Source organism: Ostrinia nubilalis, chromosome 23 (assembly GCF_963855985.1).
Source record: "Ostrinia nubilalis chromosome 23, ilOstNubi1.1, whole genome shotgun sequence".
In the NCBI taxonomy this organism is placed as follows: Eukaryota; Metazoa; Arthropoda; class Insecta; order Lepidoptera; family Crambidae; genus Ostrinia; species Ostrinia nubilalis.
Genome location: NC_087110.1, coordinates 8,598,284 through 8,624,798, shown reverse-complemented (window position 1 = coordinate 8,624,798; position 26,515 = coordinate 8,598,284). Strand labels below are relative to the sequence as shown.

Sequence of the window (26,515 nt, the reverse complement as noted above, 5' to 3'; positions counted from 1 at the left end):
TATCAAAAACAATGGTTTTAAATATACTTGTAAAGAACACATGTCTTTACTTAGAAAGATAAACACAAATATCCATCCATCATTGAAATCTTGTCAAGTGCTAAGATTACAAAGTAGAGGATTTATTTTTATCACAAATGCATTTTGTTGTTACTCATCTGATTTTGAGATAAATGATGATACATGAATGTTTGTAAAATGAATTCATGTAGATCTATAACCCTTATCAGACTGAGTATTTATCAAAATGCTTGTATTTTTTAATACTCTAGCACATCAGGGAAACACTAGCACTTCAATTAGTTGTAATAGGTATGACTTTGTAATAAAAAAAAATGTGTGACTGTGTATTAATGTGCTCATAATTTTCGATCTAAGGCACTTGAGTCAGTTCCAAAATAGTTTACAAAGGGCTTGTTTTTCAACCGTCAGATATCTGCTATGTGAAGAATAAACATGTCATTTTGACATATTTCTCATATTGAAACTGTCAATGTGCCAAACTTATTCTTCAGTTAAAAGTTATTGAAGAATCAGCCCTAAATCTTGAGACATAAAATATTTAAACCGGAAACAAATGATTGTATTATTTTAAAATTCTCATTTGACGTGTGATTTGCGAATTAGACCATATTTTAAAGATTTTTAGTTAATTTCACAACTTCATTGCTGGTAAAGACCAATAAGCAAATAAAGAAGAAATAAATTAAATAACAAACCTGTATTTGGCACGTCGAGAGCATAGTTTCCTGTGTGGGCGACCATTTTCATGTGCAACGCCATTTTCTCTTCTAGCAGTGTAGCATGTTCTCTGTCCTTAGCTCTTAACGTTTCTGTTGGTGTGAAATAGAAATATTAATATTATGTGATAACAGTCTGTAGTAGATAACAATTATTTACTCCATAGTATTTTGGGAACGAAAAACATACGCAAGTTTAATTACAATGGTTCGTACAATAGCTCATATAAATTGACTTCATCAATTTCTGATTAATTAATATTACCTCACAAGTAATTACGTTATAATATTATTATGAGCTTTTTTATATAAAATAACTTGTGATCTAAGTTGATCTAACTAAAGAATCATTGGTAAGTAATCAACTGTGTACAAGAACATCAAAAATGTTGGCATGCGAATTTCATTTTAAATATCATATTTGGTAAAATTATCCTACTTGAATATTGCAATATTTTCTAGAAACACATTTTATACACACAAATTCTAACAATCAAGGAAACTATGACAATCATTTGAGACGATAAATTAATAAATAACTGTTGCATTTCAAAATAAATTTAATAAAATCATCAAATTAGGATAATAATATTGTAGAAAATAAGGTCGTTGAAATAAATTTATATATAATAATATTGTGACCGGTGCTTGGGTAACTGCTGTGTTACAATGGTGCCACTTCTATGTAGATTTTATAGTAAATATTTATGACGAATATTGAGTTTTGCGCGTTACAAGTTATTTTTCGTTTTGTAGAGACGAAATGTTATTCAATTGTGATAGAGACGAATTCGCAACAAAATGTATAGTCTAATCTGCTGTCACCTGTAGAACAGACAATACTTAGGGAAAAGAATGTGGAAACAATATTCCCACTGCACTACGAGTATAAGGGGTTAAAACGACTGCATGGAAGAATGAAAAATCTGGACAATAAACTCAAACCAAATAGTGCAGAAGGTGTTGTTTTTACAACCTATAAAATGATATTTGTGAATAAAGATTATTAATTTATTATTGCACCATTGCAACGTCGCAGCATTTCACGAGGCTATCAAACCATCATAACGTCGACAAATAAAAAGGATTCACATTGAATACAACATGCTTTCATGCATAACGGTAGTAATCACCTTCTATTTGCCACCACGGTGTTTCATCTGTCCAACGATATAAAATGTTCATTGTTATTTGAATAACGGTGGAATACTCGAGTCTATTTTAGTTTTGAAGCTTCTTACGTCACTTGCCATCGTTACGAATGTAAAGTAATAGTTGAGAAGTGTAAAAAATATAGAAACATCATCCGATTTAATACGAATATCGCTCAACGCCGAATCTTTTAGTGAAAATATAAGGTGAAATGTTGTGAGGCAGAGTACACAGGTACTAAATACCTTGATGTAGACAATTTTGTGTACCATTTGTGGACTATGAATGTGTTAAATCGTACAATCGGTATTTTTAATTAAATGTGTCATTTACATTTCGTTTATTTTGATAAATAAATAGCAATGAAAGGGTTGCAAGGCTGCAGCTGACGTTATGCTACCAAAATAACCTTAATTGACGATGACAAGCGAAATAAGTATTTACAAAAGCGTCTCAGTATTCAGCCGCAAACCAAATAAATTATCTTGAAATATTTGTGAAGTATATCAGAGTATAAAATTGAAGTCATGCTCTTGCAAATCCAAAGAAAAATCCAAGGTATATTTCATTAACTTCAGACAAACCTTTTGTATATTATACATGTGACGTTTTCACATTGCTGAAGTTTTTTTTATATTATATTAAATATTAATTATGTTAATTTCTTGTATCATGTCTTGTGCGTCAGTCTATTCGTTTCTGCTTATTCTAATTCTACCAGTAACGCTGTCACAGTTGGTCTTCTAAAACAATAATTTTAAATAATGTATACGTGTTCAACTGCCTAGATAATTATAAACTTATCTTTAGGCAAGAATTCACACAACAGTCATGTTTTTTTTTACAATTTCATTGTTCTTAAGGCGATTTTAATTACTAATGACTTTTGACTATACCTACGTATAGATCGTTTCATCCAAGAAAACGCGTCCCACCAATTTTTGGTCGAGGGAAGCGCGGGGTGCGGGGAGTTTGATCCGAGCAATCCGAGCGGCATTATTGTAGTGTACGTGTGCACTCATGGATGATTTAGCGTGTACCGATAACACTCAAACATTAGCGGAAGAATGGTGGTCGCGTCTTCTTGGGTGAAACGATCTATATCTTAGTAAGAAATGCATATAAAATGACGATGAATAACAGTGCTTACCTGTGATGAGCATAATATTCTCCTGCCTCGCCTCCAGTTGTCTCTGTCGCTCGTCGGCTGATGGCGCGAGCGAGTGCGCGTCCGGTTCCTTCTCTTCTTCCGGACAGTTTTGTACGGCGGCTCTGAGGACAATGACTTGGTTAATTTTATGCAGCTTTAAAATACCCTATCAGTCGTGAGGTTGAAGAGTCTGAGTATATTAAGCGCCAACTAAGATTTATTAGCATCAGTTTTAGTTCAGTTTACTTCAAAAGATTAATTTAAAAAACTTTACGGGAGTCCCTCAAGGACGTTTGCCCCTTAATCCATGCCCCATAATCGTTACCATACAAGTGCTCCGAGACAAATACTAGCCAAGCGCTGATGCATCATGGGAAACTCAGAAATCAGTTTTCGCATTTCAAAAAACTGTTAACTGTTGTATAATACAAATAGTAGAGAAATAGTCAAACTAGTTTTCTTTCAGTTGTAGCTGATGGTACAGAAAAGTGCTCGAATGGCGACCACGAGCCGGATGGCGTAGTTTAAGTAGGCCTTTTTCTTAGATATACTACGCTATTGTGTACCTTATGTGCGTGATCCAAGCGCTAATGTCCTTTGGCCGGTGCACGCGCAGTTCAAACATCTCTGGTTCAGCCGGCCCGCTGCAGATGACTAAAGCGTGCCAAGCTATTGTGTACCTTATGTGCGTGATCCAAGCGCTAATGTCCTTTGGCCGGTGCACGCGCAGTTCAAACATCTCTGGTTCAGCCGGCCCGCTGCAGATGAGTCAAGCGTGCCACGCTATTGTATACCTTATGTGCGTGACCCAAGCGCGAATATTCTTAGCCCACTGTAGGTGACTAGGGTGTGCCACGCTATTGTGTACCTTATGTGCGTGATCCAAGCGCTAATGTCCTTGGCCCACTGCAAATGACTGGGATGTGCCAAGCTATTGTGTACCTTATGTGCGTGGTCCAAGCGCTAATGTCCTTGGCCCACTGCAAATGACTGGGATGTGCCAAGCTATTGTGTACCTTATGTGCGTGATCCAAGCGCTAATATCCTTGGACCGGTGCATACGGCGGCTGCAGGTGACTAGGCTGTCCCAAGCTATTGTGTACCTTATGTGCGTGATCCAAGCGCTAATATCCTTGGACCGGTGCATACGGCGGCTGCAGGTGACTAGGCTGTCCCAAGCTATTGTGTACCTTATGTGCGTGATCCAAGCGCTAATATCCTTGGGCCGGTGCACTCGTAGTTCAAACATCTCTGGTTCAGCCGGCCCGCTGCATATGAGGTAGAGTCCTCGGCCCTCGGCGCCAGCTTTCTCCCGCACTAGTAGTTTCACCAGCGATACCACACCGGTCTGTAACAGTGAGATACCACTGATAGTCACTGATGATATAGGTTAATAATAAGGAATGAGTCAATATTAACCCTAAGGTGTCGGCACGAACTGCCCGATTCGAGATTCGAGGATTTTAGGAACGTTGAATAGACGTGTTGACAGCACAAATCAATTTTATTGACATACTTTTTAAAACTGTGCTGTGTGGGGACGGCCGTAAAAGAGTGCTGTGTGGGGACGGCCGTAAAAGAATACTTTTCCCCACCGCCAACAGGAGGCGTGTCGTAAGAGGCGACAAACTCCTGTAGCACCGGACGGGCAGCAGCGTCTGCGTGCGAAACCAAGCAAAAAAACTGCGATCGCCAACCCGCCTGCCAAGCGTGGCGATTAGGGCAAAACCCTCCAAATGGTGGCAAAAACAAAAAAACGGCCCCTAGTCCCCGGCGGCCCCACTATCCCGGACCACGGTAGCGGTCACGGTAACGGTGGGGCAAGGGGTGCGAAGAATCCCCGGGGGATGCCAGGCTACCAACACCGACGACCTCTGGCCCTGGCAACCTATAACGCTCGCACACTGCGTACAGACGTGAAGCTAATGGAACTCGAGGAAGAGTTGAGCAGGTTACGGTGGGATATCGTAGGATTATGTGAAGTCCGAAGAGAGGGGGAGGACACCATAATTCTTAAATCCGGAAACCTGCTCTATTTCCGGGAGGGCGACCAGCAGTCCCAGGGTGGTGTCGGGTTTATCGTCCACAAGTCCCTTGTCAACAACGTGGTCCAGATCGAGAGTGTTTCGGCGAGGGTAGTGTACCTGATACTCAGAATCACCAAACGGTATTCGCTGAAGGTCATACAGGTATACGCACCGACCACGGAACACCCCGACGACGAAGTGGAGACCATGTATGAGGATATTTCCAGAGCCATACATGGCTCCCGGTCCCATTTTACCGTTGTGATGGGGGACTTCAACGCGAAGCTAGGTAAACGAAGCGATAATGAGCCGAAAGTGGGGCAATTTGGGTACGGAGAGAGGAACGCACGTGGCCAACTGCTGGCTGGCTTTATGGAGAGGGAGGGCCTCTTTATGATGAACTCCTTCTTCAGAAAGCCAAAACAGCGAAAGTGGACATGGCTGCATCCCAATGGCGCTACAAAAAATGAGATAGACTTCGTCTTGTCGACGAAGAAGCATATATTCAATGATGTCTCTGTGATCAATTCGGTCAAAACAGGAAGCGATCACCGAATGGTAAGAGGCACATTGAATATCAGACCCAAGCTCGAGAGATGTCGACTGATGAAGTCTACGCTCCGCCCAGCGCCCATCCAACTCCAAAACCCCGAAAGCTTTCAGCTCGAGTTGCAAAATCGTTTCGAATGCCTAGGAGACTGCGAAAATGTGGACAAATACAATGACAGGTTCGTGGAAATTGTCCAAACGACTGGGTCTAAGTTCTTTAAAACCCGTCGTTCAAAAGGAACCAAAAAGATCTCTGACCTCACCAATCAACTCATGGAAGAGAGACGGAACTTGGTTCTGCAGTCCTCTGAAGATGCTGCTCAGTATCGGCGCCTTAACAGACAGATCTCCAAGTCTTTGACTCGCGACCTACGCCAATTTAATACAGACCGTATTAAAGAGGCGATTGAGCGAAACAAGGGCTCTAAAGTGTTCGCAAGAGATCTGTCTGTTGGCCAAAGTCAACTGACCAAGCTGAAAACAGAGGATGGCAGAGCCATTTCGTCGGGGCCGGAGATATTGGAAGAGGTCGAGAAGTTCTACGGACAATTATACACGAGTGTACGTGCACCTGTCACAAATCTAGCCGAAGACCCAAGAGCTAGACTGACCCGACACTATACCGAAGATATCCCGGACGTCAGTCTGTACGAGATTAGAATGGCTCTCAAACAGCTGAAGAACAACAAGGCACCGGGTGATGATGGAATCACGGCTGAGCTTTTGAAGGCAGGCGGAACGCCGGTACTGAGGGCTCTTCAGAAGCTGTTCAATTCCGTCATCCTCGAAGGAAAAACGCCTACGACATGGCACAGAAGTGTGGTGGTACTCTTCTTCAAAAAAGGTGACAAAACCTTATTGAAGAATTATAGACCCATCTCACTTCTGAGCCATGTCTACAAGCTGTTTTCAAGAGTCATTACGAATCGTCTCGCTCGCAGGCTCGACGACTTCCAGCCTCCCGAACAAGCCGGTTTCCGAAAAGGCTTTAGTACCATAGACCACATACATACGCTAAGGCAGATTATACAGAAGACCGAGGAGTATAATCAACCACTTTGCCTGGCGTTTGTGGATTATGAGAAAGCCTTCGATTCGGTCGAGACCTGGGCAGTGCTACAGTCTCTCCAAAGGTGCCAAATTGACTATCGATATATCGAAGTGTTGAGGGGTTTGTACAAAAACGCCACAATGTCGGTCCGCCTCCAGGATCGGGACTCGAAACCTATCCAGTTGCAGCGAGGGGTAAGACAGGGAGACGTCATATCTCCAAAACTGTTTACCACCGCCCTGGAAGATGTCTTCAAGCTTCTGGACTGGAACAGATTTGGCATAAATATCAACGGCGAGTACATCACCCACCTTCGATTCGCGGACGATATCGTAGTCATGGCTGAGACCTTGGAGGATCTAGGCACAATGCTCGATGGCCTCAGTAGAGCCTCTCAACAAGTGGGCCTCAGAATGAACATGGACAAGACAAAAATCATGTCTAATGTCCGTGTTGCACCCACTCCTCTGAAGGTTGGAGACTCTACACTCGAAGTTGTCGACAATTATGTATACCTGGGACAAACAGTCCAGTTAGGTAGGTCCAACTTCGAGAAAGAGGTCAATCGTCGAATCCAACTCGGATGGGCAGCGTTCGGGAAGCTTCGCCATATACTCATGTCCGAAATACCGCAGTGTCTCAAGACGAAAGTCTTCGAGCAGTGTGTGTTGCCAGTGTTGACATATGGATCCGAAACGTGGTCGCTTACTATGGGCCTCATAAGAAGGCTCAAGGTCACCCAAAGGGCGATGGAGCGGGCTATGCTCGGAGTTTCCCTGCGTGATCGAATCAGAAATGAGGAGATCCGTAGGAGAACCAAAGTAACCGACATAGCTCGCAGAATTGCTAAAATCAAGTGGCAGTGGGCGGGGCACATAGCTCGTAGAGACGATGGCCGTTGGGGCAGGAAAGTTCTCGAGTGGCGACCACGGGCTGGAAAACGTAGCGTGGGCAGGCCTCCTACTAGGTGGACCGACGATCTGGTAAAGGTCGCGGGAAGAGCCTGGATGCGGGCAGCGCAGGACCGTTCATTGTGGAAAACCTTGGGGGAGGCCTTTGTCCAGCAGTGGACGTCATTTGGCTGAAACGACGACGAACGACGACTTTTTAAAACTGCCAGAACGAGACTCTCCCATAGATTTTGTACGGCAATACAAGCAACTACTTTTTTCAATTACAATTCATCCAAAAATCTTAATTTGCAGCTAATTTAAAATTAATTAAGTTTTTAAGACTAGAGTGAAGTGTCTTTTTTAAAAAGTTGTGATTTCGAATTATTGAGGAATGGTGTCAAATAGTCTAATGTTGTTGAATCTCCGTTCACTGCTGGCCTTATAATTTAGCGGAATTATATTTACCTTGAACTGTACAACCCAGCAGTTTAGACATCGGACTGCCGATTCGAGAATTTCGGAACATTAATTACCTCGAATTTAACATGGTATTCTTTCTTAAATCATTACTTTTAATAGGTGATAAATAAGGGAGAAGTTCAATTAAGGTATCCAGAAGAACTATATGAAAGAATCTGAGATAGAAAAAGTATCAGGTTCTACAAAAAAAAATATCTGTTATTATGTAATATTTTAGTGATTGATTCTATACTTACTAATCGTACCTTATTGTCAGGCGTGAAGAACGTATATTTGTTGTTGTTGTCGTGTAGGAAGAACAGCACATCAGTTAACACTATGACAAGCAGCGTCTGCATCTTGCTACGGCCTTGCATTAACGTCGCTACTCCTTCGAACCTGAAACGAATAAACATCAGTTAATAACTAAGCCTATGTACGAACAATAATACTTCGTTCGTTCGTACGTTTCAGCCAAATTATATCCACTTGAATTAAAGCCCGGTCTCTGAGCACGTAGAATTTTGTTCATTGACCCCAAGCAACCAATCCTTATCGCTCACACGTAATTATGTTGTTCGCACACTCACTGCGGGCGCCCGTCGCACAGTCGCGACAGCAATATAATTACGCGACCAGACTATAGACGGATAGAGGATCTGAAGAAGGTCGCGGGAAGAACCTGGATGCGGGTAGCGCAGGACCGGAAATTGAGGAAATCTTTGGGGGATGCCTATGTTCAGCAGATGACGGCATTAAGTTGAAACGAAACAAACATGTTATAGGTCACGCAACGAATATTGAGGCGAACACTAACTAATGTAATATTGAATACAGAATAAACAAATCAGTCAAAATACTCAAGATTGATTGATCTTTGCTTGTGTTAATCGCCTCAACTCTAGCTGCGCGACCTATAACGTATCATCATAATTTCAGCCATAGGACGTCCACTGCTAAACATAGGCCTCCCCTGATGATTTCCATGTTCCATGTTTCCAATAACCGGTTGGTAGCGGTCTGCATCCATCGCCTTCCTGCTACCTTTATGAGGTCGTCGGTCCACCTTGTGGGTGGACTATGACGTATGATAAGTTTTTATTAACAAACATACTTGAGACTCCTATTCCCCTGTAGTATGTCGCTCTTCTTGAACTTGCGTCCCCTGAAGTTGGCGAATGATTTGGCGTCGATGCGGTGATATATCTCTAGTTTACGATCCTCGCGCTCCTTCGCTGCCACTTGGTTGTCCACGTCGACTAGGATTTCCTGAGGGAAGAATGAGAAATGTAATAGTTACTTGATGGTTGAATCCACTCTGTCAAAGTTAAGACAGTATATTTTTGTTTGTTTGAAATAGATAAAAACTTTATTGACACACACACATAAAAGTAGGTACGTAAAAGTAAAAGGTTAATTTCAAATGAAACTTTAACGTTTCCGACTTAGAAGAGGGATATTTATTTTGTGCTAAACAGGTCTTCCTTGACAAAAGACTGGGCAAGAGACAAAATCATGACAAACACAGTAACTTGAGACTTTTGTATCACAAAACATTTGGAGGCAAAACAAAACGAAACGACTCGTTAAAAAGTCGATCAAATAGGTCACGGTTCTCCCGTGACTTACTCAAAGTAAATAATTTTATAAACGAATATTTAAATCTGGCTTGAAATGAACCAGACCCTTAAATTTTGTTCTGAGCGTGACGTCACATGTATAGGAGGAGGAGGAGGTAAATTATAAAGAATACCATACCTTGACTCCGCAAAGCGCTTTCTGCAGCAACTCCCTCTCGTGGACGTCGTCGCCGGCGGTCTTGAGCAGCGGTTCCAGCAGTAGCGGGTATTTTGTCAGCCGCTGCGCTACGAATAGCACGCATTCTGGTACGCCCTGTGAGGTAACGATGGAATTAGGATCGTATGTAAGCAGACTTAAATGTTATAATTACAGATCATTTAGTCTACACTGTAGGAGCACGACCCTCTCGAATATACCAGAGGCAAATGGAGAATTTGGTTAAACCATGGAACGTTGACCAGACAGATTGAAGCTTAATATTCTTATATTTGACCTTAGTCGCCTTTTACGACACAGGCTTTACAGAATGCAAGCTAAAACATACATTTCGAAGAGGTACCTGATGAAAATAATTTTGTACAATAAAACTTTTGGATATTTGTTGTGTATATATTTTTTATCTTAAACTAGCTGTGTCCGCGACTTCGTACGCGTGGAAATCAAATCGTAATTTTTCCCATGTTTTCTCACCATTTAACTTTAAACTATAGCCCGACCAGGAACATAAAAACCCTCGCCATGTTGCGGAAAACTAATGGTACTAATTTCTTTTAATGGCAACAGTAACTGAAAACTTCATTAACATGTCACCTTGCATGTCCGTCTATTGCTGTCAAAGTGTAAACAAACTTTATTTTAAATGTGCGCAATTGATTTTGTGAATTAAATTGCTAAAATATTTTTATAGTCGTGACAGAAAAGTGGTTCACAATGTGTTAAAGTATTTGTCGAAGAGAAATACTAAGGGTTCGGACAATATTTTCATTGAATAATGTTTCCGACAAAGGTTGTCAAATTGACTGTCATGTTTATCGTATAGTAAAGTCCACTATGAAAATTAGCTGTGGTTTGTTTCAACTACCTATTTTAAAGTTTTTTGTCACTTTTTAAGTGTTGAATTTTATGGAATTGGGAAAGAAGTACCGAGTTTGAAGCGTTCTTAGCAGACATTGCAGTTGAATATTCAAGTTCTGAATTTTATTATTGATGAATAATAAATCCTACTAGCTCGATTGATGGTTTCATTTAATTTATTTAAACCAGGTTACCTATAATAATATTTTTTTCGTTAATTTATGAAAATATCAAATTAGCCCGTAATCCTGAATCCTGATACATAAAGTTAGCCTATTAATTTAACACAGGTACGACTGTACTCAGTGTTGCACTATCAAATGCAATTGACGCGCCTCTATGCCAGGGTTTTTATGTTCCTGGTCAGGCTATACAACAATTATTTAAAAACCAAAATCAGCCAAATCGATCCAGCCATTCTCGATTTTAGCGTGACTAACGAACAGCAATTTATTTTTATATAGATATCTTTCTCACCTTCTTCCTAAGCATGGGGTTCTGCTGGCACTTGCGTATGAAGCGAGCGAGGCGCGGCTCGCGCGTGCAGCATTCCTTAAACACCTCCACCGCGTCGTGGTGCCGCGAGCAGAATTCGCCTGCGGGCGAACAATCGTTACATTACATTTAGAACAGCCTTTCGTAAAGTGGGCGATAATGCACCCTTGTAGGCGCTGCAGGCCTAAAGGTGGGAGGTAAGAGACCCAGAAAAAAAATCGTTGTGTAGAGGCTTGGGAGGAATTTTTAATTTAATTTACTAGAAGGACTCTTATGCCCGTTTTCACCATCAATCCCTAATTTTTAAGCGACGCCTATGACAACAAAATTCCTGTTACGTGTTACCATATGGGTCACTTAAAAATTAGGGATTGATGGTGAAAACGGGCATTAGACACAGACAGAGCTCTCGACTCTCGACTAGGTGAAAAATGGGTGCGCTAAAAATTATTTATTCTCAAAGTAGGCAGTAGACAAAATAAGTTTGGGAGCCCCTGCATCAGCAGAACATAAGGATAAAAGTAGGCTGTGACCATGTTGCATTTGTTTTAGCGTAGCTTTGAGGAGACATTTAAGTCTCTGCCAATATGTCGGCTACAGAAGACACCGCCGGTGCTGCCCTCTGTCTCACTCATATCCTCGTCACTACACCATGAGTAGACCCCAAACTATCATACTCTAGTAGACTACACTTACCATAAGCAGCCTTTAGTTTCTGATGCGCCGGCGGTGCGAACGTCTCAGCTAATATATCAGCCACAGAAGACACCGCCGGTGCTGCCCTCTGTCTCACTCATAGCTTCATAACTACTTCTATGATAGGCTTCAAATTATCACACCTTAGTGACCACAATTACCATAAGCAGCCTTTAGCTTCGTCTCAGCTAATTATATCAGCTACAGACGACACCGCCGGTGCTGCCCTCTGTCTCACTCATATCCTCGTCACTACACCATGAGTAGACCCCAAACTATCATACTCTAGTAGACTACACTTACCATAAGCAGCCTTTAGTTTCTGATGCGCCGGCGGTGCGAACGTCTCAGCTAATATATCAGCCACAGAAGACACCGCCGGTGCTGCCCTCTGTCTCACTCATAGCTTCATAACTACTTCTATGATAGGCTTCAAATTATCACATCCTAGTGACCACACTTACCATAAGCAGCCTTTAGTTTCTGATGCGCCGGCGGCGCAAAGGTCTCAGCTAATATATCAGCCACAGACGACACCGCCAATGCTGCCCTCTGTCTCACTCATAGCTTCATAACTACCTCTATGATAGGCTTCAAATTATCACACCATAGTGACCACACTTACCATAAGCAGTCTTTAGTTTCTGGTGCGCCGGCGGTGCGAATGTCTCTGCTAATATATCAGCCACAGACGACACCGCCGGTGCTGCCCTCTGCCTCACTCATATCCTCGTCACTACACCATGAGTAGACCCCAGATTATCATACTCTACTAGACGACACTTACCATAAGCCGCCTTTAGTTTCTGATGCGCCGGCGGTGCGAATGTCTCAGCTAATATATCAGCCACAGAAGACACCGCCGGTGCCGCCCTCTGTCTCACTCGTAGCTTCATAACTACCTCTATGATAGGCTTCAAATTATCACACCCTAGTGACCACTCTTACCATAAGCCGCCTTTAGTTTCTGATGCGCCGGCGGTGCGAAGGTCTCAGCTAATATATCAGCCACAGACGACACCGCCGGTGCTGCCCTCTGTCTCACTCATATCCTCGTCACTACACCATAAGTAGACCCCAAACTATCACACCCTAGTGACCACACTCACCATAAGCAGCCTTTAGTTTCTGATGCGCCGGCGGTGCGAATGTCTCTGCTAATATGTCAGCCACAGAAGACACCGCCGGTGCTGCCCTCTGTCTCACTCATATCTTCGTCACTACACCATGAGTAGACCCCAAACTATCATACTCTACTAGACGACACTTACCATAAGCAGTTTTTAGTTTCTGATGCGCCGGCGGTGCGAACGTCTCAGCTAATATTATGTCAGCCACAGACGACATCGCCGGTGCTGCCCTCTGCTTCGCTCATAGCTTCATCACTAAACCATGAGTGGACCCCATATTATCACACCCTAGTAGCCCACACTTACCATAAGCCGCCTTTAGTTTCTGATGCGCCGGCGGTGCGAACGTCTCAGCTAGTATGTCAGCTACAGACGACACCGCCGGTGCCGCCCTCTGCCTCGCTCGTAGCCTCGTAAGCAACGCCGCGTGTAAAGCCCATAGCTCGTCAACCCGGGGAAACATTCGCGCGACTTGCGAACTAGATACGCCGCTGAACCGGAGCATTCCTTCTACGAACATCTGGAAGAAACATCATCATAAGATAAGATTAGATACATACAGAATACAGTATAAAAGTGACAGTATTTTTATTTGATTATTGATGTTAAAAAACAGAGTTTCAATCAAAACGACTAGGTACTTTAAAACACCTATTGTAAAAAAATTTTTAGGAAGACATTGCACTTCTTTGTACATGTATGTACTATCGGCAAAAGTGTTAACTGCCCATTGCCGGTCATGACGTCTCGGTCTAACGCAAAGATTCACCATTTGATGAGAGCGAGAGCAAAAACGGAAATGGATAGTTAACAGTGTGGCCGTGTGTACTTACTTTTTGCATAAGCCTAATAGTGAGACAGTGGTGTTTTTCAGTCAGTATTAATTCATAAATGTGTTCTTGACGTTTCGTTTCCCTTTCTCCTAATGATCTGTAACAAAAAAAATGCATATAAGCACCTCTATGTGCTGTGGCGTAAGTTATACTTGAGCCTTAACACGTTACAATAAAGCCTATAAAGATCTACTCATTTGGCCAGCCCCTTAGGCACATCAGCCGCCCAGGTGTCAGGTTTTGAAGAGCCCAGTTCCAGCGCCGTAGCCTAGCTGCTTTGGTGTCAGTTAGTTTTGAACCTTAACCCGTTAAAATAAATGTTACAAAGCTCCACTTACTTGGCCAGCCCCTTAGGCGCACCAGCCGCCCAGGTGTCAGGCTCGGAAGCGCCTAGTCCCAGCGCCGTTGCCTCGTCGCCTAGCTGATCTGGTGTTAGTTATTCTGAACCCTAACACAATGTAATAAACGTTACAATGCTCCACTCACTTGGCCAGCCCCTTGGGTGCGCCGGCCGCCCAGGTGTCAGGCTCAGAAGCGCCCAATCCCAGTGCTGTTGCTTCGTCGCCCAGTTGATCTGGTGTTAGGTACACCTCAGGCCACTCCGTCACGCCGGCGTCATCTGATGCACTAGATGGGAACAAAGAAACAATCAGGGCTATCATCTATACCTACTAATATTATAAATGCGAAAGTAACTCTGTCTGTCTGTCTGTCGGTCTGTCTGTCTGTCGGTCTGTCTGTCTGTTTGTCTCGCTTTCACGCCTAAACCACTAAACCGATTTTGATGAAATTTGGCATAGAGATAGTTTGAGTCCCGTGAAAGGACATAGGATAGTTTTTATCCCGGTTTTTGAAACAGGGACGTGCGCGATAAAGTTTTTCTGTGACAGACAAAATTCCATGCGGGCGAAGCCGCGGGCGGAAAGCTAGTATTATAATAATAAACCATCACCAGTTGGTGATGGTTTATTATAATACTAGCTTTCCGGTCACTCGCTAGTGGCTAAGACAGTGGCGCCAACTGATAAGCACTTAAATGGTAGGAGGACTATCGCATTTGATTTACCAGGGTGGTGCCACTGTAGAGTAAGTTAGGCCCATTGTTAAGTATAAAAACTACAGCCCTTATTAAATAGGACTAGTCCCATCTGTCTTTCTCACCACTGCAACTCCTGTATAGCCAAGATCTACAGCTTGACAGATCAGAAGAATTTAATGAAAATAAAAGTTATGCATATTAATGTAGAAAATGGTGGTCATAATTTAGGGGTAGACAGGCACTAGAGTGGCGTCTACGAACAGGAAAAAGTAGTGGCAGCGCAGGACCAGTCATCATGGAAATCCTTCGAGGAAGTCTTTATCCAGCAGTAGTATCCAGTATTAGCAGTGAACTGATGACTATTTTTCTTTATTTATGGTCATACTTACTTGCTCTGATCGTGTTTGTGGTCTGACCCGTCTTTGTCGTCGTTATACGTGTGGCTTGTGCTGGAAAAAACATTGGCACGTTAATGATCCGTAATTCGCGACTGTATTGATGTCTGGCCGTACAGAATAGATTGATTTAGTTAATTATTCCTTACTTTTTAGGGTTCCGTCGTCCTGACAAAGAACCCTTATTTGTAAGTAAGCATAGACATTAATACTTAGATTTCTGACTTGCACGCGCGTTACTTTCTTATGGCACTCTATTTAAGACACTTTAGGTTATGTTAAAAATATAAGAGTTCCGTTTTTTGCCATTTGGCTACGGAACCCTAAATAGAGAAAAATCGTGTTTTACTGTAATCTTAATAAAGGTTTTTTTTAACCAACTATAAAAAAGGAGGAGATTGTCAAATATAAGTAGTAAAATAAGACACTTTAACGTTGTTTTCTATTCTTCTCGACATAACATAATGCCTCCCGACATTTGGACAATTATGGTAAGGTATGAAGCATATAAAATACCTTATTAAAAAAAATCAATCTATTCTGTGTAGCCATAGGAAGTAGTAAAATCAATACCAAGATCAAAATAGACAGGGTCAAGTTCAATCGACACAACAAATGAATACAATGAAACGATAGGTCTTACATCGTCAGTCTATCATTTAGGAGACAGAGCAATTTATGACGTAGTCCGTCGAAATAAAAGTGAAATTCCATCGAAGAACCTACATGATAGCATTTCAAAAATAAAAATTCAGCGAAGCCTGAAATTAATAAAAGAAGCGGTACTCGATAATACACAGTAACTTTTGAAATAAACGACATGCATAATTTTGATTAAAATAAAATAAATAGTGAGTAATTTAGGCAGATGCCTAAGCCGCAAGATACTTAACTGTGTCGATGTTATGGTCTAACTTAGAAATGGACTAGCCTAGTAAGCTAAAAATTAAAAGAATAACTTGCGTTTCTTCACTTTAGTATTATCTGTCCAATTTTAAGAATAAAACATGAGTTATTTACTTCAAATTATTATAGGCTAGCGCATAACTGAGTATGGGAGCTGAGGTATGGGAGCAGCACGGGAGGGGTGTTCCTGACATAATTTATGACGTGACAGAGCATACAAATCTGAAGTCTCGCCGACATTTGCCGTCACAAAAATGGGTCCCATGTCGCTCCCGCGTATTTCCCTTTCCGTGTTCAATTGGCGACGAAAATCGGCACGGTTTTGTATTACTATCCAACTCGCCAAAACCCGTGCTTAATTGGCGTCAACTGAACGCGATTTTGCGATCAAGCAATCCTAACAGAGGTTTTACAAAACAGTGTACAGCTGAATTAATAACTTGCCTGTGTTCAGTTCGCATCAACTGTCTTTGTAATGCGTGGCGCTACGTAATGTTATACAAATTAGTGTGTAGTTGAACTGAATACAGCAAGGGTGTATGAAACTGGTTATGTATGGAAGTTCAGCGAAACATTATAATACAATTTAAAAAAAGACATTTATTTGCTTAAAAATAAGTGCATACCTAGTACACGACTAGCAAGTGTCCAGATCCATTGTTTTTGTCTATGTGAACAAGGATACAGTAGACACGTTAAAAATAATAAAGAAAAATTACTTTGAAATAACTATTTTGCAGAACGCTGGTTTTCATCTATGTTCATAGAACGCGCGAAATCAGCACGGGTTTGTTTTAAATCGAATCGAATTAAAACCGTGTTCTCTTAAAATGCACACGGTTTTGTAAAAACCTATGTTAGCTTTTATTGATCGCTAAAATCGCGTTCAGTTGACGCCAATTAGGCACGGGTTTGGCGAGTTGGATAATAATACAAAGTCGTGCTAATTTTCGTCGCCAATTGAACACGGAAAGGGAAATACGCGTCGCTCCCATATCTCAGACACTGACTCAGTTAAGCGCTAGACATACTATTAAAATAATAATTTAATTTAATAATTATTATTTTAATTAGAGGTTTTGCAAGGTGTATTGTACACACGGCCACACTGGTTAACTACCCATTTCCGTTTTTGCTCTCGCTCTCATCAAATGGTGATTCTTTGCGATAGAACGAGACGACATGACAGGCAATGGATAGTTAACACTGTTGCCGATGGTACATTGTGTATGCTGAGTAAACAATAACTTTAAACTTTTAATAAGTACATTATATTTATTCTTTACTTTTTAACATACTGGCCACCATCACTAAACTAGACAAAACTGTACAAAAACAGACGAAAATAAATCATCAGCGAAATAATAACTGATTTGAAACCAACGATCTACGACAACATCTCTCAAGAAGGGCCAATACACACTCAACTATGCAACGTGTAGCGAAATCTGTACAATATTCTACCTTAATGGGATTGGAATAGAGGCTGAAAAAGATGACTGAGTTTCTTCCGCCACTTCTTCTCAGCACCAGCCCATATAGTTCCGTAGTGGTGGTAGGGCAAGCTACATTTGGGACGTGTATAAGCTCCCTGGAAAGGGCATAAGTACTGAATAAAAAGATTTGATTTAATTGGAAGGGCGATTGGCAACAATTTTTTAAGTAATCTACCTGTTTTGATACCCACTGCAAGACCGGCTTTCCACCTATGCAGAATTGCGGAGACGAGAGGCTTTCTGTACGAGTATTTGAATAACCAATCAGATTTCGTTGTTTACAAACCATCTCTCCGCTTAGCGTCGGTTAGGAATTCAGATTGGTTATTCGCTCCAAATCTTCTCCCCGCTTTGGTGGAAAACGGGCCTTAGTTAGGCAATTCTGCGGGCTATGTCAGTTTCTTTGGTTTATTGACAGACTCCCATCATTTCTGATTCGATTACAGAATACAAGTAATTTGTAATCTTCTTTTATGTGTGTACTTAAAATGTGGGAACAATGTTTATAATGGTTTTTAATTAATTAATTACTATTATTCTCGACTCCCCAACCCGTGCCAGGGTGGGGAGTGTAGACCAAATCCTCCATTTGCCTCTGGTACATTAGAGAGGGTCGTGCTCCTGCAATGGAGACTAAATGACCTGATGAAGATGATTCTCGACTTGCATGGAACTGTGTTCATGTATGGATCAGCCTTGAAACTGATTTATTTCTATCTTTTTCGAAGAATACAACAGCTCCGTGATTTCCAATCCCATTCCACAACTTTGACCAGCATTCCCATTGTATAAGATTTCGCCACGTCACATACCGTCGACCTGTGTACTCGCTCGAAGTCCAAACTACCTCAGACAGAAAGATACACAAGTAAGGCTCGATGGTGAACTAGAAGACTCTGGATGTGGATGGTCTGGCGCCGCGGGTTGGGAGGGTGCCGTTTGTTTGTGAAATATTTACTTGATAAAAGAATTCATGAGTCATTTTGAGTTGAATGTTGAAGGATGTAGGTGTTTTAAAAATAAAAAGATCCATGTGAATGAGTTAGGCAAAACTGCTGTAAGCAGATCCTCTAGGCCTGGTGCAGACACAGCGATAATCGCGCGACTTTTGGGCACTTCTCGTACATTTTACATCACCGTAATTACACGGTTATCGTCTGGGCAATGAGAATTACCCAGAAATAGCGAAGTTATCACGCGTCTGAACCAGGCCTTATTGTGACGTATATTAGCTATTTTTATCAAGATCGATAAATAAAACTTTTTTATTTCACAAACAAAACCTCCGTAACAATTTGACGAAAAAAAAACTCACAAAACATAACAACAAAACCTACCAACCAAAATTACAAAAAAATCCTAACCTAACCGAGTGACCAGGAGACCGCGTCGGTGACAGAGAGAGCGAGACAGAACGATGACGGTGAATGTATGTGTGATGATAGAGTAAGAAAGAGGCAGCGGTATATCGCAGCATTCGCGCAACTTACTGCACGCCGAGCTTGGTCGCGACGCGGCGCCACGGCGAATAGCACCCCGACTGCTTCTTGCTGTGTGCGTATGCAACAACACATGTTCATATGTGTGCGTGGCATTCGTCGCCTGTGCGGTCACGTGACGCGGGTACACGGCTCGAGGCGGCATTCGGAAAGGTCAGTGCACTCTCGCGTGACGTCAATCAAACTTTTTTAAAGTTTTTAATCTTTAATTATTAACTTACTTAGCCGAAATGTCACCTCGAACTCTCAATATTAACAAACCCAATGATTTCCTTTATAAGAAGACATTTTTTCACCGAACCAAATAAAAAAAAAACATCAAACCAAAATATAGCTTACTGGAAACAAACGAAGCTATACAATAGCGTTCAGAAAACAACGAAATAAATAACAAAATGAAACAAAACAGATAAACCAAGTGAAGACTAGCAATGATACAAAGCATATTATAAACACAGTGTAAGGAAACAAGTGTAAAAAGATTAAATTACAGTGTCACATACTTGTGTATCTTCTTATAATTAAATCATAACAAATAACCTGACACTGAACTTTATTTTACACCTAAAAGTACCTAAAACATTTCAAACGTTTCAGTTTTTAATTTGTCTTCGCAAAATACATAAAATCTCGCACAATCTGCACGCAAAACAAATCCAAAATGCATCAGCGTAAAACGGCATTGTCTATGGAATCACTCGTTGTTCCTTTGCCATATGTTGCAACAATGAAAAAATAAAGCAGCAAAATATATGCCATACAAAATATATTCAAACTTTTTCTCTACATAATTTATTCACTGCCAGTTTTATTACTTTTAATTTAATCATGACATTTGAATTTCGTATTTAGTTTTCTTTTTAATTTTAAAAGCAAATTCTGGCAAAAGTACTTACCTATTAGAGTTTTGAGACTGGCCAGAAACAGAGCTCCGTTTACTGCTTTTGCCACTGTTCGCACTTAACGATTTTCCGACAGACGTCTGAAATCAAGTACATTGGATTTTATTTACAACAATATAAAGCTCAAATTTCCTCAAATCTTACACATAATTTACGTATAGTCCAATTTTATCCTTATCGCGAAGCCATAAGGACGATTTTGTATAAATCTGTACAAACCTTTGATGTTTTTGGTTTATTGCATTCTACAATGTAGTCTTTGCATACGTTTTGATGCACTGTCATGGTACAATCTGTAACAACAAACGAAAACCATCTTAATGTTGAAGACAACCAATTATTCATCTTTTGTATATTGCAGTTGGTGTAGTTTTTGAGTGAAAAATAAGGTACAGATCTAAATGATCAGCTCATTCAACAAGTCATTCTATTGTCTTGCAGATAAGGTCTAATTTAGCGTACTCACTTTCGCAGTAAAGCGATGGTTTGTCAGTAAGGGCGCGTCCACACCAGTCGCAGTCTCCTCCGCTGCCGGCCGCGAGCCAAGCGTGAGACGCTTTACGGGATTTGTCCTGAAAGAAACGGCATTAAGTAGAATTATAAAAATTTAGAGTAATTTAAGCCTGACTGCTAACCAAAAAGGGAACCACTATCACAGTGAGTTTTTTCTTTCCCGTTTCATCTGAGAATTGAACCCTGGGCCTCCAGAATAAAAGAGTCAACTTTTTTACAACTTGATTACGACGCAAATGAAGAATCTTCGAAATTAAAGTAACGTTCGCTAAAAGGATATAATTCATTCTAAACGGAGCTCTAGCTTTAATTTAAAACAAAAATTTTAGACAAATTGAAAAATCATTGTCTTTTTTTTAAATATGTTACATGGCACTATTTACCTTTTTCTTCCTGAAGAAAAGACTGCCACGTTTCCGTCGCTTCTCAGCATGATGGTCGTAGGCCGCTCTGTCGATTAAATACACAAAAATATTGAAAACATTTATTAAAATTCTCGATGAATCAGGGTTGCCAACTTGCCAAAGTTGGGTGAAAAGTTTAGAACAAAATTGTTTTATTTCAAACTGATATGAAAAAGTTTTTAACACATGCATATTTAATATTATAATTTAAAAGCAAAAATAAAAACCTAAGTCTTAAAAGTGATAAAACAAACACACAAGCAAAGCCGTGTGCGTTAGCATGCTTAAATTTAAAACATCAATTAGTGCCGTTAATTCTAAGGACATGACAATTCATTTTGATTTATTGTATGACCATTGTAATTATGAAAACTAATTGTATACTTACTTGTGACGAAATACGAATAGAAAGATCCTTTAGCAAAACCTACTATTGAAACTCTGCCCCTCGATTTTTATAAACAAAAAACTAAAGTAATAATAAGTATATTTTTGAAATTAAAATTATTAAGAAATGTTGTATTTTAAGAAATAAGAATAACCCACAGAACCCACATCATTTTTTTAATATAAGTTAAGGTTTATGAATAACCCAGATGTGTCAAGAAAATAATTCATATTAACCAGACAAAGAATCCATTTACATATTTAGCACCAATCACTTCCTCGGAGATCCTACTCGTTCGACCAATCACCGTCCTATACAAATTAAAAACGCACATGCCCTTATTACAAAAAAGTTAAACCCGGGAAGAAAACTGGTTTAAAATGACATTTTCATACTAAATGTCAATTTGATTGCTATAGTTCTAGCGCTTAACTCAGTCAGTGCCTGAGGGAAGGGAGCGACACGAGAGGGGTGACATTGACATATTATGACGTGACAGAGCATACAAATCTGAAGCACATTTGAAGTCTCGCTGACATTTGACATCCCAAAAACACCCTTTGAAATGAAATGAAACAGTTTGTTCAGTACATAGGCCCTTTCCAGGGCACTTATACAGTGTGAGTCACGTTAAAGTGTACATATGAAAATAGATGAAACTAGACCTATTTTTATCGACAAAAAAGAGGTCAAAAATTATTTGAGATTTTTTTTAATTTTTTTATAGAATTTTTTTTCTTCCAATTGCTTATTGTAAAGAAAACGTAATAACTTTTAAACTAAGCTAAATAACAGGCGATACTAAAAAAATACATAAAATACACAAAAAATGCCAACAAATAATACAAAAATATACTTTTTGAAAAAAATCTGCTTAAAAATTCGTGATTTTTTGGTTATTTGATAATTTTTTCCAAAAAATGCCCCTATAACAGGTGGTTTTCATTGTTTTGTATTATTCTCTATCGTATTACCTTTGTAAAACCAAAAATCGCATGTCTCTATCCCTATCACAACATTTAAATCTATTTTCATATGTACACTTTAACGTGACTCACACTGTATACGTCCCAAATATAGCTTGCCCTACCACCACTTCGGGACAACATGTGGGCTGGTGCTGAGAAGTGGCGGAAGAAACTCAGTCACCTTTGTCAGACTCTTTTTCAATCCAATACAGTAGTTTATAGCTTACATGACACGTAATAAGTGCGAGCTAGGCAGGTAAAGTCCAGGCACTCTTGTCATTTAAATAATCGTTTTGTAGTATCCTTTTTTCATGAGGATTTTCTTAACCTGTAATTTGAATTTATGGATAGGTAGTTCTATATATTTTATTAAACATTTTAGCTTCCGTGTCGCTCCCATACCTCAAGCACTGAGTTAAGCGCTAGATAGTGTTTAACTTTTTGTAATAAGGGGGGCAATTTACTCACTGTTCTAAGAACGCCAGGCGATGCAAGCCCAAGTGTTCTTGGTGGGCGTTATTCCGTCGTCCGGGTAGTTGGGGCGTGGCGCCTACTGTCGCCGCCGACGCGTCCTCGTCACTCTCCGTCTCGCTCGCACCCGCGCCGGACAAGCTAACACCGAGCGGGACGTACAATACGAGTCGAACTATCGTGGTTTTTGCTAAATCGGACTATGAACTTTTTTGTTACGGAAAGTTAAAAGTGACAGATTTATCGATCTAATAAGTAAACGTACCGGTAATCTGTTTTTATTTTACTCTCAGGCATAACTGTTTTGATACCGAGAAATGAGCTAAGGCCTTGCTTATACCCGTTTTCACCATTAATCCCTAATTTTTAAGTGACCCCTATGAAAACCTAAATTCTTGTTATGTGTTACCATAGGAGTCACTTAAAAATTAGGGACTGATGGTGAAAACGGGCATTAGTCTAGCTTTTCTTGAAAACAAAAGTAGAAGCTTAGGTATTACTTACTGACAGATGAAAAGTGTAATTTCTATAAACGTGTCTGGTGACAGTTTTTACTAAGTACATTTTTTAGTTAAAGTTCTGTCAAATTTGAACTGTAGATGTTATTTACTCATTAGATTACCGGTAGGTAAGTTTATTTACACAATGCATTAAAACCTATTTTATTTTGTAACCTAATTACAAACACGATAGTTCCACTCATTAGTGCAAATTAAAAAACAACGGTCCGGTCGTAACCGGTGTTCAGTGTACATAATTGTAGCAAAGCAAATAGTGCAATAAAAACAAAACACTGACTCTGGACATGCACATTATCATAAAAAACTTCATGCACATTTAAACTTGAATAATAAGTTTCTAATTAAACTAGCTTAGTGTTCGTCAAAATAACAGTTCAATATAAAGTAAAATATTTAAATATAGGTATTTTTATGTCTTTTCATAATGGGTATGTTCCAATATAGCACTACGATATAGTGAGTGCACTGAAAAGTGATCGCAGTGCTATATTGGAACATAATCTATGTTAAAAGTCGTTTATTGCGTTAATAATAATGACGACCGATACATAGCGGTCATTCAATGACTCATATAAAGCTCTTGAGATGTACATTTGTAAGCTGTCTGAGGACAAAATCGGTATTATAGTGTAGCGTATTTAATTGTATAAGGCCGATTGTAGTATGGCAAGAAGTCGTGTAAGGTGGCCGATTGTAGTGTAACTCACTTCAGCGTAGTGTTACTGAAAGTAATACTCCGTCTGAATGTAGTGTGGCTGACTAATGCTGAGAATGAGTTGAATGGCTGAGTAATGTAGGGAGTGGCTATGTAACGTAGTTTAATCGAGTGTATTTTTGATGGCTGCATTATAATGCAATCGAGTGTAGTATAGCATATTGTAGTGTATTGCAGGCTACAGTTGATTGTAGTTTAGTGTGATTGCCTGTAGTATAGTGGCGGGTTGTTGTTTAGTGTGCGGCGGGTGTAGTGTAGTGTGCTGCGGCCGGGTGTAGTGTGCGGCACTCACATGGCGATGGGTGGCTGCGGCGGCTGCACGGCGGCCACGATGCTGGCCGGGTGTAGTGTAGTGTAGTGTAGTGTGCGGCACTCACATGGCGATGGGCGGCTGCGGCTGCGGCGGCTGCACGGCGGCCACGATGCTGGCGGGGTGTAGTGTAGTGTAGTGTAGTGTAGTGTGCGGCACTCACGTGGCGATGGGCGGCTGCGGCTGCGGCGGCTGCACGGCGGCCACGATGCTGGCCGGGTGTAGTGTAGTGTAGTGTAGTGTAGTGTAGTGTGCGGCACTCACATGGCGATGGGCGGCTGCGGCTGCGGCGGCTGCACGGCGGCCACGATGCTGGCCGGGTGTAGTGTAGTGTAGTGTAGTGTAGTGTAGTGTGCGGCACTCACATGGCGATGGGCGGCTGCGGCTGCGGCGGCTGCACGGCGGCCACGATGCTGGGCGTGGAGACGGACTTCTGCAGCGGCAGGCGCGCCGCCAGCCGCCCGCCCTCCGCCGCGGGATGCGGCGGCGCCGCGGCCACTCCGCCCGCCCTAAGCGCGGCTGTCACCTTCTCGAAGTCCTTCTGTGTAGAATACACTGATATAGCGTGGGGACCGGACTTGCCAGACAACGAATTATCTTTACTCGTTTGTGAAATGTACTAAGTACAGTCGCGAGCACATCAAACTGGACATTTTTGTTGCAAAAGAGAACCAATTAGGACAACATAAGATGCCACAGTGTTTGGCTTGGTGTGCCGTCGTGTGTACAATCATTAAAGAAATTGAAGATAATTAAATGTCAATAAACGATAGTAACCCTCATCATCATCATTTCAGCCACAGGACGTCCACTGCTGAACATAGGCCGACCGACCGACTTCTTAAAGGGAGCAGGAAGGCTCAAGATGCACGCCGCTACCACACAGCTATGTGGATATCACTGGGGAAGGCCATGATGATGATGAAGAATAACCCAAACAGATTTCGATCAGGGATCAAACCCATGATCTCTGTGCATAATAGCCAACCTCTTAATCACGATTTACATAGATAATCACTATAGTTCACTATACTAACCGCGAGATCATTATCGTTGAGCGAGTGTGTGGAGTGTCGCACGGGCCTCGGGACTTCCCCCTCCGATTCCATGGAGGAAAGCGACGCGCTGTGCCCATTCAGTGTGCTGAAAATGTAGAACATGTTCAATTTTTAAGGTTTTTGGGGTAAGCCCTAAGGGTAATCTTCGAGTTATTCTTATCAGTCTTAATAAATATTTAAAATATCTGATAGGTTTTCCAACCAGTCAGTTACGACCGGTTCATTTAAGAATCTAAGACCGTCTAGGACAGGACTGATAGGGCTGCTGCTTAGAAATCGATCCATATTTCAATAGCCACAAGGCTCATAATCAAGCAGCACTACCTTCCGATGCCCCATTGCTGCAACTCGCCTGACAATCGGTCCCTATTGCGATAGCATCAAGGCTCATAATCAAGTAGTACTACCTTCTGATGCCCTATTGCTGCAACTCGTCTGATATTTCAGTCCCTATTACGATAGCCACAAGGCTCATAATCCAGCAGCACTTACTTCCGCTGCCTGTGCGCGGTGGGCTCGAGCGCCGCCCAGGAACTCCAGCGAATATTGACCCTTATCTCTAAAGCCACAAGGCTCATAATCAAGCAGCACCGATGCCACATTGCTGCGACTCGCCTGATATTTCGGTCCCTATTACGATAGCCACAAGGCTCATAATCAAGCAGCACTTACTTCCGCTGCCTGTGTGCAGTGGGCTCGAGCGCCGCCCAGGAACTCCTGCGACCTTCGTCGCGGCGCTCCCACAGGCCCCATTGACATCGACCCTTATCTCTAAAGCCACAAAGCTCATAATCAAGCAGCACTACCTTCCGATGCCCCATTGCTGCGACTCGACTGATATTTCAGTCCCTATTGCAATACCCACAAGGCTCATAATCAAGCAGCACTACCTTCCGATGAACCATTACTGCGACTCGACTGATATTTCAGTCCCTATTGCGATAGCATCAAGGCTCACAATCAAGCAGCACTTACTTCTGATGCGCCATTGCTGCGACTCGTTTGATGTTTCGTTCCCTATCATGATAGACACAAGAGTCATAATCAAGTAGTACTACCTTCCGATGCCCCATTGCTGCGACTCCACTCACTTCAGTCCC

At 41.4% G+C, this 26,515-nt stretch overlaps 1 protein-coding gene and 1 long non-coding RNA gene across 2 annotated transcripts in view; both read right to left on the bottom strand.

Moving 5' to 3' along the window:
* Positions 1-23,108, bottom strand: part of LOC135083222 (rho guanine nucleotide exchange factor 18) — a 40,892-nt gene extending 17,784 nt beyond the window's left edge. Inside the window, exons 1-17 of the mRNA XM_063977959.1 lie at positions 23,099-23,108; positions 22,809-23,001; positions 20,964-21,030; positions 20,534-20,639; positions 20,287-20,360; positions 20,062-20,147; positions 15,259-15,318; positions 14,317-14,457; positions 13,831-13,927; positions 13,304-13,517; positions 11,154-11,272; positions 9,780-9,914; positions 9,136-9,290; positions 8,288-8,420; positions 4,233-4,390; positions 3,043-3,164; positions 720-833 (exon numbers count right to left, since the gene is read on the bottom strand). Coding sequence (XP_063834029.1) covers positions 720-833; positions 3,043-3,164; positions 4,233-4,390; positions 8,288-8,420; positions 9,136-9,290; positions 9,780-9,914; positions 11,154-11,272; positions 13,304-13,517; positions 13,831-13,927; positions 14,317-14,457; positions 15,259-15,318; positions 20,062-20,147; positions 20,287-20,360; positions 20,534-20,639; positions 20,964-21,030; positions 22,809-23,001; positions 23,099-23,108 — 1,984 coding nt within the window. The remainder of the gene's footprint in view (positions 1-719; positions 834-3,042; positions 3,165-4,232; positions 4,391-8,287; positions 8,421-9,135; positions 9,291-9,779; positions 9,915-11,153; positions 11,273-13,303; positions 13,518-13,830; positions 13,928-14,316; positions 14,458-15,258; positions 15,319-20,061; positions 20,148-20,286; positions 20,361-20,533; positions 20,640-20,963; positions 21,031-22,808; positions 23,002-23,098) is intronic.
* Positions 23,109-24,832: 1,724 nt separating this feature from the next.
* LOC135083522 (uncharacterized) lies at positions 24,833-26,170 on the bottom strand. The gene is made up of 3 exons (XR_010259631.1): positions 26,088-26,170; positions 25,395-25,500; positions 24,833-24,898 (listed from the first exon to the last, which is right to left on the bottom strand). It is a non-coding gene; the product is annotated as an uncharacterized LOC135083522 (long non-coding RNA).
* Positions 26,171-26,515: the final 345 nt, after the last annotated feature.